Source organism: Lepeophtheirus salmonis, chromosome 9 (assembly GCF_016086655.4).
Source record: "Lepeophtheirus salmonis chromosome 9, UVic_Lsal_1.4, whole genome shotgun sequence".
Taxonomy (NCBI): Eukaryota; Metazoa; Arthropoda; class Copepoda; order Siphonostomatoida; family Caligidae; genus Lepeophtheirus; species Lepeophtheirus salmonis.
The window spans coordinates 27,332,425-27,348,434 of NC_052139.2; the positions used below are offsets into that span (position 1 = coordinate 27,332,425).

At 32.3% G+C, this 16,010-nt stretch overlaps 2 protein-coding genes and 1 long non-coding RNA gene across 11 annotated transcripts; 2 read left to right on the plus strand and 1 right to left on the minus strand.

Annotated features, from left to right (window-relative positions):
* Positions 1–4,988: 4,988 nt before the first annotated feature.
* On the minus strand, positions 4,989–6,548 carry LOC121124172 (uncharacterized). Its single transcript, XR_005866249.2, has 2 exons — positions 6,389–6,548; positions 4,989–6,328 (listed from the first exon to the last, which is right to left on the minus strand). It is a non-coding gene; the product is annotated as an uncharacterized lncRNA (long non-coding RNA).
* Positions 6,549–6,758: 210 nt separating this feature from the next.
* On the plus strand, positions 6,759–9,733 carry LOC121124171 (uncharacterized). The gene is made up of 3 exons (XM_040719298.2): positions 6,759–7,135; positions 8,307–8,618; positions 9,398–9,733. Exons 1-3 carry the CDS (start codon positions 6,830–6,832, stop codon positions 9,533–9,535), a joined length of 756 nt encoding a protein of 251 aa, XP_040575232.1. The 5' UTR covers positions 6,759–6,829; the 3' UTR covers positions 9,536–9,733.
* Positions 9,734–11,441: 1,708 nt separating this feature from the next.
* Positions 11,442–13,478, plus strand: LOC121124179 (FAD synthase). 9 transcript variants are annotated; one of them, XM_040719304.2, is made up of 6 exons: positions 11,442–11,496; positions 11,560–11,609; positions 11,662–11,788; positions 11,841–12,222; positions 12,278–12,852; positions 12,909–13,478. In XM_040719304.2, the coding sequence occupies exons 3-6, from the start codon at positions 11,715–11,717 to the stop codon at positions 13,396–13,398; spliced, it is 1,521 nt and encodes a 506-aa protein (XP_040575238.1). In that variant the 5' UTR covers positions 11,442–11,496; positions 11,560–11,609; positions 11,662–11,714; the 3' UTR covers positions 13,399–13,478. The 9 variants fall into 9 exon arrangements, with proteins under 9 accessions (XP_040575238.1, XP_071746989.1, XP_071746984.1 ...); XM_071890888.1 differs by having other exon boundaries at positions 11,444–11,496; positions 11,560–11,670; positions 11,738–11,788; XM_071890883.1 differs by having other exon boundaries at positions 11,456–11,496; positions 11,560–11,788.
* Positions 13,479–16,010: the final 2,532 nt, after the last annotated feature.

The window sequence follows — 16,010 nt, forward strand, 5'->3', positions numbered from 1 at the left end:
GAAAATGTTGTTACATGGAGTAATTAGTGATGTAAATTGTGTTTTTATTGGAGGCCCGTTTTTTTCATTATTATCAGAAGTATTAATTTTATATTCCTTTGCAGTTGTCACTATTATTTAATTCCAGAGTAGTAAATATCCTTTCCTAAATAGATGCAATTATATACAAAGCTTGATTACACATTCCTGTGGCGCTTAAAAACAGAACATACTCTAAGGATTTGTTGCTGAGTTATAATTGTAAGTTCTTCTCAGAGTAGAATTTGGAATCAACATTGGAGTAATTCTTGCCAATTTCTTTGTTTATTTCCTTGTCACATCTCTTCCCTTGCTACAAGTGATTGCAGCGGATCTCTTCGAAAAACATTCTTCAAATTGTCAGGGTTACCATGTTGATTTTTGATTTTTTTTAAACCTTCCCATTCTACAGAAAATTTTCATATGTACATATAATATTATAAACTACTTGGGAAACTACTCTGGGGAAAATTGCCCACGGAAGATTGACCAGGAGAAAATTACTTGTATTTTTTTCAAACTTTGTGATGATAAGTAATAACAAAGTATAAATTAATATTATTTATGTCAAATATATAAATAAATTTGTTTGTTTCATCCCCCTTCAAGTGTAAGTAACATTATTTCAATACAATTTCCTTGTAATTTTTTAAATCAATCCAATCTTTTAAGAAATGGATCCAGAAGATTGGTAAGGAACAGGAGGGAATAAATAGTCCAGGGCCTCTTAAAATATGTTTAAATGCCCTCCACCATCGGATTTGCCCGGGGGTAGCTTGGGATTCCTAGAAGCCATCTTCAATACATCGAAGGAATCCCTCGGGTTGCGCGAGGTTCCCTGGGATCCCCCTGGATCCTTAAAACCCACCACTGATTCATACAATATATCCAAGGAATCCCTCATAAACCAAAAAATAGTTTAAGCCCTTAATTTGTAAATTGAAAATCCCATTTTTTCTGTGTTTTTACGCTATTTAACTCTTTCATCTAATGGATGCTACGTTACATGTAAATAACATTATTTATATTTCAATAGTCATATAATTTTGTAATGGGTACAATCAATTTTAAATTACTTTATTTGTTTTTCTTTTTGGAAGTGTTAGAGTGTCTAACTGAATTCTGTTGGAAATAATTGATCTCATCCTGTGAGTTTGGTGCATAAAATAAAATTTTAATGATTAAAATTTGTTTAAACACATATCTATATTTTATAAATTCTTGCATAAAATAAATTTTTAAAGACATAGAATGAAATCAAGTTATTTGATAAATCTTTTAATTATAAAATTTTATCATCATATTTTCTATCAATATTGAGAATATGCTTAATTAATGTCTTGATGTTTTTTCATTTTGTTGAAAAATATCATCTCTATCGTGTTGAATAATCTGGACAAAGATTCTACTTTTTTTAAATCCTTCAATTAGATGCGACTAGATGATACAATTAGAATGCGAAGATGTAACACACAAATTAATTGCAATATGGAACCCTCCACCCCACTGTTTGTCCTGGGCTCACCATTTTTTGTTCGATCAAACACATTGCATAATTTTATGAGATATCTTAGTGCAACTCTTTGCATGTTGTTTCTTCTTCGTCTTAATTTTCCAATGTATGTCAATTCGAAATATGTAACAAATTCAATGGGGATATTTTCATCTTCAGGTAGTACTTCAAATATATATATATATCTCACATTATTTGGTGGTAAAAATGCGAGCGAGGAAAATGGTTTCATTCAGAAACTGAAGTCATTTTCTCTGTGATAACGTTATTTAAAGCCAAGATGGACAATTTTCTTGTATAAATTTTGAGAGAAATGAAAAAAACAACCATTCAATTCCCGATAAGGGACAATAGCATTAATATGGGCAGTTTCAAAATTAGCTAAAATAGAGTAAGAAGCTTCTAAAATCCTTTTCTTTCATTTTTGATAAAATATTAATATACTTCTGTTTGTAAGAGAAGAAATATTCTTGGGATAAAAGTGACGATTGCGTAAATTGTAACAACTTGATAGTATATGTTAGGTGCCCAAGTTTTGCAAGGTCTTCAAATCCTGGATTTGTACAAATTTAGTAATCCGATTTTGGTCATTTTTTCAAGAATCATACAGTATAAAATTTCCTCTATTTTCGTGCAATCCTGCAAACTGTGATGGAATGGAATATCCTGTCTGAGAGAGAGGAGCAGATGGGAAATTGTGAGTCTCTTGTTTCCAGCTTCTAACGCATCGGGATATATTTCTTAATGCATGTAGCTGTGCAATGGTTCCACGACTAAGATTTGACATACTATTGGAGACAAGATAGTGTGTTGATTGATGAGGGTTGGCTTTAGAATTTTCTTTTGGATACTTTTTAAATTCAATAGTCTTCAATTCATCATTTGTCGCCTCATGACAGTGTGCATTGGTAAATTTATGAATTGGGATACTTTCTAATTCTGAATTAGTATGAACTCTTCACTTGGAATGCTTTAACTTTCTTTGAGTGCATTTCCGGAAAAAAATCCTATATTCGAATGTTCGCCATTCTAGTGATAAATGTACTGAAATTCATCCACAGGCAACAAACTGTTTCTTTCACTATTGATTAACTTTGCCATTTTGCAGAAATAAGTAATATGAAACCACAAGAAAACTGAATATCGATTTGTATGATGCGTGTCATATATAAAGAAAATTATAACTGAGAGTTCCTAATGAATTAAAGTGTCAAACATAAAATATAGAAAAACTGCAGTATTCAGATTGCGCCTTTGAGCAGATTTGAGCCTTGGACAAAGGATTTTTTATATCTTTACACCGGCTCACATCAATAGGGAACAAATTATATTTATACAAAGTACAATTTCTTATATATACATTTAAAAGCACATAAACTCCATTGCCTAGGGATTTTACTTTAATATTGCAAAATGTTGAAACTATTATGGCCAAGAATTAAAATTTATGTTTAATTAAGATAATAAGTTTAAATATAGCTGTATCCAAATGTTAATAGAAATACAAAGTTATAACATAAAGCTTTTCCTACAGATGCTTGACTTCTACCTCCCTTTTTAATAGTGACGTCAAAGAGTATATGTGTTACCAGGAGTACTCTTTGACGGCTGTTGAAAAGCGTGGGGGAAGTAGAACATTTGTAGGAAAACTGTTACGAAGTATACAGCAGTATTTCCTGAATACTTTTCCAATTTTCTCCAAGGATTTTTGTTTCATTTTTTTATTTTTAAGTGATCTCATTTTTTATGGGGATGAACTAACAAATAGTCAACATTATCTACATATTTATTCCGATCTTAATGCCAATTTCATGACGTCATGCTTCGTAAATAGAGGATTAAGGCAATCGAAGGAAGATAATTCTAAGAGACTTGTGAGGGCAGGGAGACCACTTTTTACACCAGTAAGGAAAGAAATTTATCTCCTTCGTTGAAAGAATATTTTGACTTCTTTTTTTTGACACTTTTAGCCCCCTACATCCCTGATGCTATCCCCTTCGACTTCGCCTTTTGTGTGCATCTCGAAAAGAAGGCATGTAGTGTCCGTCATCAAAACACCAAGGCCCTCAAAGCCATTGTCAGCCGTTATTTGGACGCCATGGCAGAGAACTACATCCGCAGCGGATGCCAGGCCTAACACCTAGAGGCCATAATTGCTACTAAGGACGGCTACATTAATTATTAAGAAAGCTCAGACACACATCAATTATAGTTAAATTTTGTTGAAATTCTATGTTAATTAATAAATTATATCTTATTGAAGTTTAAAATTCATAGTGTTCAGATTTTAATGTACCACTCGATAGAAGACAAGGTATACTCTTCTAAGCTCTTCAACTCTGTCAACCATGTTTGCAGCCGTCACTCCATGTGACGTTATTGGAACTTTGAAGGTGAATATTTAATAAGATGATAATTTTGTCTAATCATGGACTTTATTAATAATAATTGCTGTGTATCTCCTTCCATCCCCTGGATACCTTATCTCCATAACCTTTGGAATCCCAATTTTAATGTAAGTTTTAGCAGTGGCTGGGTGGTATGGGTAACTCATTTGAGCAATCTCAACGATATTATGTCTAGAAATCAGAGGTCAATTTTTCTTTTGGCCGTTGAGGAATATCTACTTTTGATGTGGGGTGACACCTACCACTCTCGTTGGGTATGAAGTCTGTATGTGACTGCAACTTTGCTATTCTGGAGCCACTCGGCCTTTCTAATCTCCTTCTGTCTCCCTCTTATCTCACCGGGCGAGTCCATCCTTTCGTGGAGGTCAGGTGGAGTACTCGCTCTCTATCTACGGAAGCAGTCGTTATTGGGTTATATAGGGCGGATCAAAATATGCTCTCTCTCCGGTAGAAGTCGTCATTGGGAGTGAATTGAGTCCTTACTGTCAATCTTGAGATAAGTTTACCATATATAGTAAGTACTTTTGGTAGGTAAAAAATCAGACGAAAATAAAAATGGTAATCCTGGCAATTTGAAGAATGCTTGAGAGGAGAACAACTTAGCTGTCATGATGTTTCACTAAATTAGCTATGAGATAAAAGTCCATTACGAATCCACCAAGGACTTTCACAGAATTTTTTGTATTCAATCTTCCATTTTTCTCTGAGTCTAAGGATCAACAAAAATATATAATCGTACAAATTTAGACATTTAATTTATTCAAATATAAATGTTTCTCATTCATTGACATCAAGTAATACTCAAGACAGGTGATTAGTATTTTAATGATTGATTATTGGACATTTGTTCATTCTATGTACTAAAAATATAAACTTTGAGTCCCCACATCTCTCCATAAATTATGATGTCGATGAAAACATTTTATAGTAATTCCATGTTTGTGAAGAATCTACAAACTACCAACTGATTTTGAACCATGTTTTCTGTTTATTGTGGAAGGAAAAGTGGCGTGATCCCAAGTGATCCATAATATTCTTAACAATTTGAATTTTAAACTTCAGCAAGATATAATTTATTTATATTAAAATTTTAACAAAATGAATACTATAAATAGATATGTGCCTGAACTCTCTTAATAATTAGTGTAGCTACCCTTAGCGGTAATGATGGCTTCCAGGTGGCAAAAGGCCGCAGGACTGCAATGACCAAAAAGTATCAAAAAAGAGTTTAAAATAGTCTTTCAACGAAGGAAATAAATTTATTTCACTACTTGCGTAAAAAGTGGTTCTTCCATCCACTTTTTTGATAGATCTCTGGATAGTCTGGTGTGAAATCACGAGATCTCTTGCATGGTCCCTCAAAGACTTGAGGAGATTGGTCTGGGCTGTTTTCTTAAACTCATTCGGATTCAATTTGGCCTTTTGATAGAGTCCTTCTTCCTCTCTAACGTTTCGGACTTGTTGACGGCGTAAACAGTGGTATTAAAGACGCCAAAAGGCTTGGAGTGTGCAATGGAAATTAGTCGATCACGTTAAAAGTGTAATTTTCTCGACTTTTACGTAAGCTCAAGTTTGTTTTGCTTTGTAACTAATTCTTGATACTTTGATATATCAAAATATGAATGAATTTCAATCACTCAACCTTAATTAATTATTGAATTAGTAAGTGTACTGATTTTTCGAGTATCTTTTATAGTATGTAATGACCAATACAGTTTTATAAAGCTAAACTATCTAAATATATTAATGCTGAGTTAGCGAAACACCTCTAGGGAAGTATTCGCGTTGGAATTTGAAGGGAAGGAACAGAATAGTAAAAAAATACAAAATAATTGATAATTTTTGACATGGATAAACGATTGATATAACAATATAATAATATTGAAGCAAATAAGTATTGTGCACAAGACATTGTATAAGTACCTTTGTGCAAATTAAGAAGTAAAATATATCATTTTGTTTTTTAATTTTATTAGGTGTATAATCATCATACTATGATATATCCAATACATCTCTTCTCAATCACGAATACTCGCCCACGAGTAAATCTACAAAGTTTTTGGGCAGTATTTGCAACTAGGAACTATGGTCCCTTCGTAGATACAAATTTTGTAGCCTTCAAAACAATTTCTGCATCTTTTTTGTGACTCAGTTCCAAACCTGTATTTCCTTGATCTTCTTTAGGAATGAAATACTGTATCAAATTAAAAAGAGAGTGATGCTTCTCCTCAAGATATCGTCTGTAATTTACGTCATATACAGCAAAGCCGATCCCAACTCCAAACGAGGTTAACAATGCAATTCCAAAATTCTGGATGACCTTACGAAATGGACTTGATTTGACTCTTGTCGGCTCCTTACGTAACATTACAGCAATTTATCGATAAATCTATAATATATAACAGCGCAAATAAAGAATAATATTTAAAAAAAAATCATATCTACTTACGAATAATAAAAGAACAATATATAATTAATTGTTCCTAAGAGTACGTATTTATCATTTGTTATGAATATTTCTCTACCACAATGACGTATTAAGATTTTTCCTATTTTGAAATAATCAAAAGACTGGACACATCATAGGAGACATGAACAAAATCAACTGTATCCAAGGCGTATTTTATTAAAAAGTATAAGTTTAGCTATACATCAATGAAAATGGATGTAAAAAGTCGATTTATACAGGCTTGATATCGAAAAGATGCATGCATTCAAATCAACATGAATTCTTTTAATATTTTCATGTGAAAAGGTTGCGTAGGGTATTAGAATAATTGTCCTGTTTACATGCTTGTAGAAATATGTAAATATTTACATCATGATCATATGTCATTTCATAACAAATATTCGGAAGTATAATTACTAAATTTATCAGGGGAAAATAAACATGAGTTTAAGTAACATATCACGGACGTTTTATTTCCAAAGGGCCTGTTCAACGTCGACAAATCGTATTGTCAAATTCTTTAAGGGATCCTCGAAAGTTCCTTCTTTGTCAGAGCATGAAAAAACATTAGAGGCAGAGGAAGGACTCCGGAAGGGACTTGAGGAGGAAAGACGATTGGAGGATTTTAAACGACTAAGAAATGTATCGAAAATTAGTGCATCCCATCGACGTCAAATTGAAGGGAAACATCCACTGCAAGGGATCTTATATCCCATGGAGAGTCATCACAAATCCCAGGCCTATCGAGTAAGGCGCACTGCTTTGAATGCTAAGAAATTAATTTATCAGAATACAAATGATAATTAACAAGATTGTGCACGATTCAGTTCAATGATTACCTTTTATAGAATGAGTATTTATTCGAATCAATAGATAGCGTTTTAATGTGACGTTTGCATTGTTGATGATGACTATTTTGGGGCTTAGTTTTTTTACAATGATAACCCTTTTTTAAATGAGTCTTCAGAAAAATAATCAAATATTGTATTTCCAAATGGGACCAACAAATAAATGGACTTTAGCCTTACTCTCTATCTAAAATCTGTCCCTCTAATGCTAGTTTTTACAATACAGTATTAAAAATCTGTATTACATCGTTATACAATCCTATTTCCATATTGTATGTAAAATTATTACAGAGGGAATGTTAATATATTTGAGTTTAATTATCCTTCTTTTCTCGGTACCACTCCATCAAACAAAAATAATTGTACAAATTTAGACATTTAATACGAATTCTCAGTACATACACATTACATTGATTTAATTCATATCAAGTTTTGTCATTAGCATCAAGTATTATTCAATGCAGCTGTTAAGTCTTCTTTTATTTTTACAGACATTTGATGAAGCTTCATCAAAATTAATGACTAATTTGTCCATTATTAACATATAAACTTTGAACCCCCAAAATGGCGTCTCCTCCAATTATGATGTCAGTGAAAACACTCTATTAAGGGATACATATCCTAATTTATACCTCTTAGCCATCATTTTGCATAGAAAACTACCTAACAAACCTGAATTATGAAATGGTGTCACCAAGCCAGCCTCAAACATTTACTTGATTACATACTTCATGACATCTACCACTCAATTAAAAAGACCAAAAACCTAACTTAACACTTTTTTTTACATCGAGAAATATGTAGTGCAGGTCAGCATGATTTGAAATAAATTGACCTTATATTCTGTAATAAATCATAATTTATAATAAAAATTAAAATTTGATCATGAAAATGATCATCTCACAATTTATCGAACAAAGGCCGATAATTAAAATTACCTCGTCTTGGTTCTTGTTTGTTGATTCCGGATCTAGAATCTGAACCATCTGATCTAAATAAATGGAAACTTTGTACTAATTTAATAAATATTACTTATATTGTATAAATAATTATGAATATATCCACCATAGGCGAATATGTTTGGAAAGTATGGAGAGAGCACAGGTATTGATCCAGGTATCTGCTGGCCCACGCCACAAGATCTCCAGGAGAAACAAGAATACGAAAAGGTTTTCTACGATAACAAGGATCTTTTTATAATTATGAAAGAACAATCCGAAAAAGAGGCCGCTGTTGAGGAAAAGGAACGGAGACGTGAAGAAGAAATCCTCAAGAATATTAAAAACATGGATAAATCACTATTGGAGTGGAAGAATAGAATCAATATGAGGAACAAACAAGCTGAGAAGGAGAGGATTCGTAAATTAGCCATTCTCAAAGAAGTGAGTTTTAATAGTAATTAATGATTGAGGTTAAACTAGATTGACCATCCGTCCTCTTTTATTCGGGTATGTCCTCTTTTATACATGCCCGAAGACATGTTATAGATCCATGAAATGTCCGGTTCCAGTTTCACTAAATATTTTATTCAAAGGAAAACAAGTTCCAAAAAATATTTTCTTAGAAAAATTAGTGTTGTGTCAGTTCTTATGTCTTTGGACTAATTCTATCAGTCCTTGGAACAAGGTTGTCGGACTTTCAGTGCTAGAACTGGTTAAAAAAATAAATAAATAAAGTTAAGTGACATCATGAAGGACCAATATTTATTAGTTTTAAGTGTGATATGCAGGGCTGAACTGGACATAATGCAGTCTTCAGCCCTTAATATGGATCGACAAAACACTATAAAAAATCAGAATGTATTATTTTTTATCCCTCCTTCCCCCTAAAACCGACACTCATCGATCCCAATGTTGATTTGGTCTGCTATGACTAAATAAAATTAACTCTGATAGGGCCCAGTGTCCTCTTTTTATAAATCAAATTATGGTCATCCTAGACTATACTTATATATCTATACATGATGTGTACAAATTGCAATTTTGTAACTTGTATAACGAAATTGTACATGTTGGAGCCAAAAAATGGAAGGAATAATTTGTTGGTTTCTTAGAATGACACACATTCCAATTCAATTATGGGTTTTAAAACGAAGAAATTGCAATTTGTACAAACATGGCTACTTGTATACATAACATATTAACATTTTGACATATTTTAGCTTCGTCAAGAGTATGGATATGAAGTTGATCCTGACATTCCATCTCATGCAAGCAAAATTGCCGAAAAAGAGGCCGAGTATCTACAAAAGGAAAAAGAAGCAAAGAAGGCCAAGAAAAATGCCAAAATGCAGACCTAACATTCAAATTATACTTTGATTCCTATATCTTTTGTATTATATCGCCTATTTATGAACAATGGTTGCGTTGTTATTTTTTGTTCCAATATGTCATGATGTAGTTTATTATTTTTATAATTTACATGCATATCCATTCAAGGTCTATTAATAATAGTAATGGTAGTTATGTTACTTTGAATAAAAATGATTTTGAGGATATTTTGTACTAAGACGATAAAGACTGAGGATTCATGATAAATTATCCCGAGAACATCTCAGTGTCTCAGGCAGTGGTAGACAACAATTGCGAATGGCAAGCCAACTTTTGTCAAGAACCATTGTTTGTGCCATGACTGTCACTTATTTTTATGGCAATCAAAAAACAAAACATGCAGATGATGTTCATACAATTAATGACTGGTTTGCTTGTATAAATGGACATATAGTTGGTGATTCAAATATATTAAAATGTGGGCTTAGAAGACATTTGTATGAACAAGTGGAGGCTCTGAATAAAATGAAGGGCTTAATTATGACTATAAAGATAAATGCGGTATTGAATTTGTTTCCATGGCAAAGGGGAGTTCTTCTGTCTACAGAATCGACAATAGGTCTTCAAAACGATCTAAAAAGGCGAGGTATAGAATATTTTATAACTGCTCGCTTAAATCAAGATGAAGATGTTATTGAGAATTATTTTTTTTAAGACTAAGAGCTCTTGGAGGATATAATTTTTCATCCATCCTCGTCTGAGTTTATTCAAAGACTTAGAATTTTAATTATCGGAAATAATCAAAATCTCTTCATATAAAAACTTACTGATCAAACAAATGATACATTTATATCTCAAGAAGTTGTTAGGGAATTGAATATTATACTGACAACCATTCTCAAGGTAGGATATTGACAATCAGGTCTTGCCGGTAAATGCTTCGGAAAATTAAGATGATTCTGATATTACAGAATTAACTGAATTTTCCAGTTTAAACTTCGACACAAGCATGCAAAGACTCGTACGTGACCGGATGGATTGCGTCAAAATTCAAAAATATTTATCCTGCGCTAGGATCTAAAACTTGTATGAGAATTCCTGGAACCTCCACTTCTTCGTCATAGGTTATGCATATATCAAATGGAGGACTCAAAATCCTTCAAATGAGTTCTTCGAACTTTACAAAGGATTATAAAATGTATTTTTTAACTTTCATGGTCATTAAATTGATCGAAATGAAAGGCCCATCGAAAGATTTACAATATCTGTAAAGAAAAATATCCTCCATCATCTGAAGCTATAATAATGCGTTTTGCTCGAGTGAGGACATATATAAGAATTTCATCATGAAATAAAGAACTACAGCTGGATATTGCTTCCAACAGAATAAGGAAACTAAAACAAATTGGCCGATTTACTTATTAATCCTTGTGATTGGATGATTTTTATAAAAACTTTTGATGATTAAAAATGAAATGATATATTTATTATACGGAAGAAAATATGAGGAGTACAAAAGTTAAAATGGAAATTTGATTTTTCGAATTTTGCCTCCCTTAAGAAAGTATGTTCCTTTTTTCCATATAAACAATTATTACGTTTCTACACTTTTAAAACTGTCAACCTAAATTTTATGAATATTTAGAACTTTTGATAAGCGATGGTGGGAAATTGTCGTTGGAGTGAAGAAGATTGGATATAATGATGGGGACTGTTCCTCACCATATTTATTATTACCTAATACTAGACGTAAATTGCATATTTATTCAATCTAATTGACATATTATTTGAAGATTGTATAATATAGTAATAATAGATAATTTCTGTGTTAATTGCGCACTGACGTCACTTGTTTCCTTTTATGCTATTCACTACACAGGTTCACTCTTTTTTCCTTTTTTTTTTCTTTTCTTTTTTTTGTATTGCCCAGACCTTATTACTAATAAGTTAATAGATATACCTTGACATCCATTGGCCGGTATAAATAAATGTATTAAATTATATAAGTCTGAAAAAACACCTGATACGGTCATTTATTTTTTTTGTTTATTAGATTTTAATTGTCGACACTTGGTGATCCATAAAAGTAAATTTTTCATATCGGTAAAAATCCACACCCCTCCCTCTTATTTTTGATTTTAAAGTACTTCATCAGGACTCTTAGGTAACGAAACTACTCCATACTCATGTTTAATTATCAGGTTGAAGATGCCAAACTTATTAATATTTAGTCGAATTCCAGTGCGATTATCAAGACCGCCTTTCGGAAATTATTTAATTAGGTTATAGGTTTATTTCTCTTAATTGAATGCATAATATAAAATAATTCCTCAGGAAAATGTCGTTCATGACTGCTGGTGTACTCATAATCGGGGATGAGATTCTCAAAGGGCAGGTCAAAGACACTAATTCTCATTTTATTGCTCAAAAATGCTACGAGCTTGGAGTGTCTCTCAAACAAATTCGAGTCGTTCCAGATGATGTGTCTGTTATATCAAATAACATAAAGGAAATTTCTAAATTACATGATGTAGTTATATCCTGTGGAGGCATTGGTTCTACTCATGATGATGTTACATTTGAGGCTGCAGCCAAAGCATTCGATGATGTTCTCCATCCTCGAAAAGAATTGGTTGATTTCTTCTACGACTACTTCAAAATCCCTACTGAAAATAAGGAGCATCCTACTCTCAAAATGACGCGTATTCCGAGTAAGGTAGATGCCGTCATTCAACTTATCATTGGTTCATTAACATTCCCATTCAATTTAGGCTAAACTCAATTATGGAGAGGATATGAAGTTCCCTGTTGTATCCATGGAAAATGTTTACTTTTTCCCTGGGATTTCTCAGCTCCTTGAGAGGAGTTTTACTCGCATTTCCCCAGTTATTTTCGCATCCTCTAAAACGAATTTTTATACGAGAAAAATTTACTCAAGGGAAAATGAAGTTTCCATCGTTAATGACTTAAATATTCTCGTTAAGAAACATCCAGAGGTTATATTCGGGTCATATCCTTTAATTGGTCATCATTACTATAAAACTAGATTTACTCTAGAATCTAGAAATGAAGATCTGACGGAAAAAGCATATCAGGACTCATTAAAAACAATCCCTCAGATTTTAAAAGACTTTGACGATACTCCTCACATGGGTAATGTATATGATAAAATATTGGCTTTCATTGACAAAGAAGGAGAAGATGATCTCAAAACTGTAGTAAATGAGTCTTTTGATGTATTTGATAAATGTTTCTCGGATTATGGTTCCGAGAATACCTTTGTTTGCTTTAATGGTGGAAAAGACTGCATTGTAACTCTGCACTTGTTGGCGGCCTATGTTTGGAGGTGAATTGATTTTATTTAGTTATTTTAAGCATAATATTTTTTATATTTATGTTTAGGTCAGGAGATAAAGAATCTCGTATTAATTCTGTTTATATTCGTGAAAGTGATCCCTTTCCTGAAGTGGAAAATATAATTACTAAAATGAAACAAGACTACTATTTAAATTTAACAACACTCACTGGAAGTATGAAGAGCTGTCTTCAAAATCTATTGGTTTTACATCCATCATGTCAAGCCATGGTTCTCGGTACTCGAGGAACGGATCCTTATTCCTCAGACTTGAAGCATTTCTCTCCGACCGATGAGGATTGGCCAAAGATTATGCGAGTTAATCCAGTCCTGAATTGGAATTATCAACAAATATGGAGATTTATTCGTGGACTCTATCTTGATTATCCCCTCCTCTATGACAAAGGGTTTACCTCATTAGGTAGTCTCCATAATACAAAGCCAAATCCACATTTGAAAATTGATGACGGCACAGAGAATTATCATCCAGCATTTATGTTGGAAGATGAAAAATTCGAGAGAGCTGGTAGAATTTAATGCATGTGGCCTTATGTCTAACTCGTCCAATATTTATTTATAATTTATTGCCACAAAAATAAAATTACATTTTTTACGGATTATTATGATTTACTCATGAGTACTAAATATATATGTTTTTTATACATAATGACGGAATTTTTGTAGAGGAATAACAATGTTTAGAGATTAGAAAAGATAAAACGGTTGTTGTATTTGTTCTTTCTTTAATAAATCATCGTGGTTTTCCTATAAAGCAGTGAATAACAATCGTAACTAGGTTCCTATAAGGCCTTCATAAAAGTTATTTGTTTGATAACACATGTCCTTGTGTTGAATTTCTTGTGTTAATATTAATACGACTCTCATTATAATAATCAACTAAACTAAAATTTATTTTGTAAAATTTTCAATTGCCCTTGATTAATCGAGAAACAAGTATTCGGAAAAGAAAATATAGAGAGGAATTTTTAAGTACGGATTTACTTCCATTGTCGATGTAGGAATTGAAAAGCCACAATATCTCATTTGCAACTAAATTATGTCAGCCGAATCGATTAAGGCCAACCAAATGAAAAATCATATTGACACTAAACATGCTTATTTTGGTAAGGAAGTCCAGTATTTTAAAAAAAGCTGATGGTATCAAATTAACAAAAAAACAGGCTTAATTTTGACAGCAAGTACCAACAGCAAAATATGGCAGTCATTAGCTCCAAAAATGTAGTGAAGGTGGATCAATCAACTAATTTTATCACTGGGATCACCGCAACTTGGCAAATGTTATCAATGGTTCACGGGACCAGAAAGATTGGTAACTGCTTCTCTTAAAAAAAGAATTTGTTGCAAATAGTTTTAAAAATGCATATTTTATAAATATTTATCTATTTAAATATAATTATAATAGTTGTCCTGCACTAATGCTAACAAGGGTCTTAATTTCAATGTTATTGTTTGCTTAATTTCAAATGATTTTTAATATCAATTATTAAATTGATAGAATTCACATTACCACACGTAAATCAGATAATATTAAGTACTAATGGGTAGTGCTACCTAAACAGTGTGTCTTGAGGAAAGTTCAAGTGTGCCGTACGTGACAAATATATATTATTTGCAATAGATTATAATAATCCAAGTTTAACTAAAACAGGCGTGTCAAGAAACTTTTATTTGTCTTTTGATGCCCCTTGGTCACAAAAAGTTTTGGGAGCCACTGTCTCTGGGGACATTGAATTACTAGGTTTCCAGCTTTAGCCGGGTTAAGTATGAGCTTAAACATAGGGTTCTCAAGTTTTTAAACATATGCTTGAGTGAGACTTTGAGATCTTATATGAATTTACAACATAAGAAAATGGTATTTGAGATGGGAAAATTCGGTTACAAAAAAATAAAGAATTATCTTCCTACATAATCTCCAGACACGAAGGAACTGGCCGTGTTTCTGAGGAAACTGATGTCTTAATCTTCTTTGAGTGGTCAGTTACATGAAAGGCAAACTCGTCAGTCAAGAAAGTAGTGAGCCACAGATACTGCATAAAAAGAAAAAAAATCTAGCTTATATTGAAACATGAAATAAACCGTACTTTCTTGCAATCTTTAAAATTATTCTTTAACTCTCAAATTTTCATAGGAGATAGAAACGGAAAAAGTAATACATAGTTATATAACTATAATATAATGAGGAAAAATTCCAAATTTTCGGTTAGGGCAAATTTAATTATATCGTATCTGGGTACCTCGAATACGGGTCCAAGATCCATCCTACCTCTACTTTTGCATCCTGATTACCACACATTTAAGGTTGATAATTTTTGTAAGGATACAAAAGCGTGCAAGGAGAAGGGAATCAATACTTATGGGCTATGGCATCATTGATGAAGTAATAAACATCTTCTTCTATCAACTCCCGCCTTATTATTCAATATTAATTTAATATTAGATACTGAAGGTCGATTGAGAACTGAATAAAATGTCTAAAATAACGTGGACTACATAAATTTGTATTTTTCGACGAATTAATTTTTTCTAAACAATTAATCCGATTTTCTTTCGGAAACAGTGCCACAAATTCCACTTAAAGTCACATAAATCCATCGTCATAATAAAAAAAATAGAAATTGATAGATTATATTTGAAAGGCATCATAAGGCCGACTAAAATATCATAAATCCCCGCCAAAAAGGATATTCCCTATATCCACAATTACTCTGTATCTAAACCTATTCCACAAATTTGAATAACACGCCTATAATTGACTTAAATATGTCTATGAAATATTGGACTGCATGTATATATTGTTTTTTGTCTTTACTTACTTAGGACTGAAAATTGCAGTTCCGTTCTGTATATCAATCCTACAACTTATATAGATTGTTGCTTGATGACTTCTCTCAGCTTTAGAATATAGTTGTTCTAGGGATCCCTGGATGTCTACCCCCGAAAAACATTTTACCCTTGGGCGAGTACCTTCCGTGATTTTACCTCATAGTACTTCCCTCCACGATACATTTATCTTCTTAACTGTCTACTTCGCCGTATTTCCCCCTTATTACTATAAATAGCAACCAAACATTCAATCTTTCAATAAATATACACACAATATTATTAATTTAACTAAATGACGTAGGCGT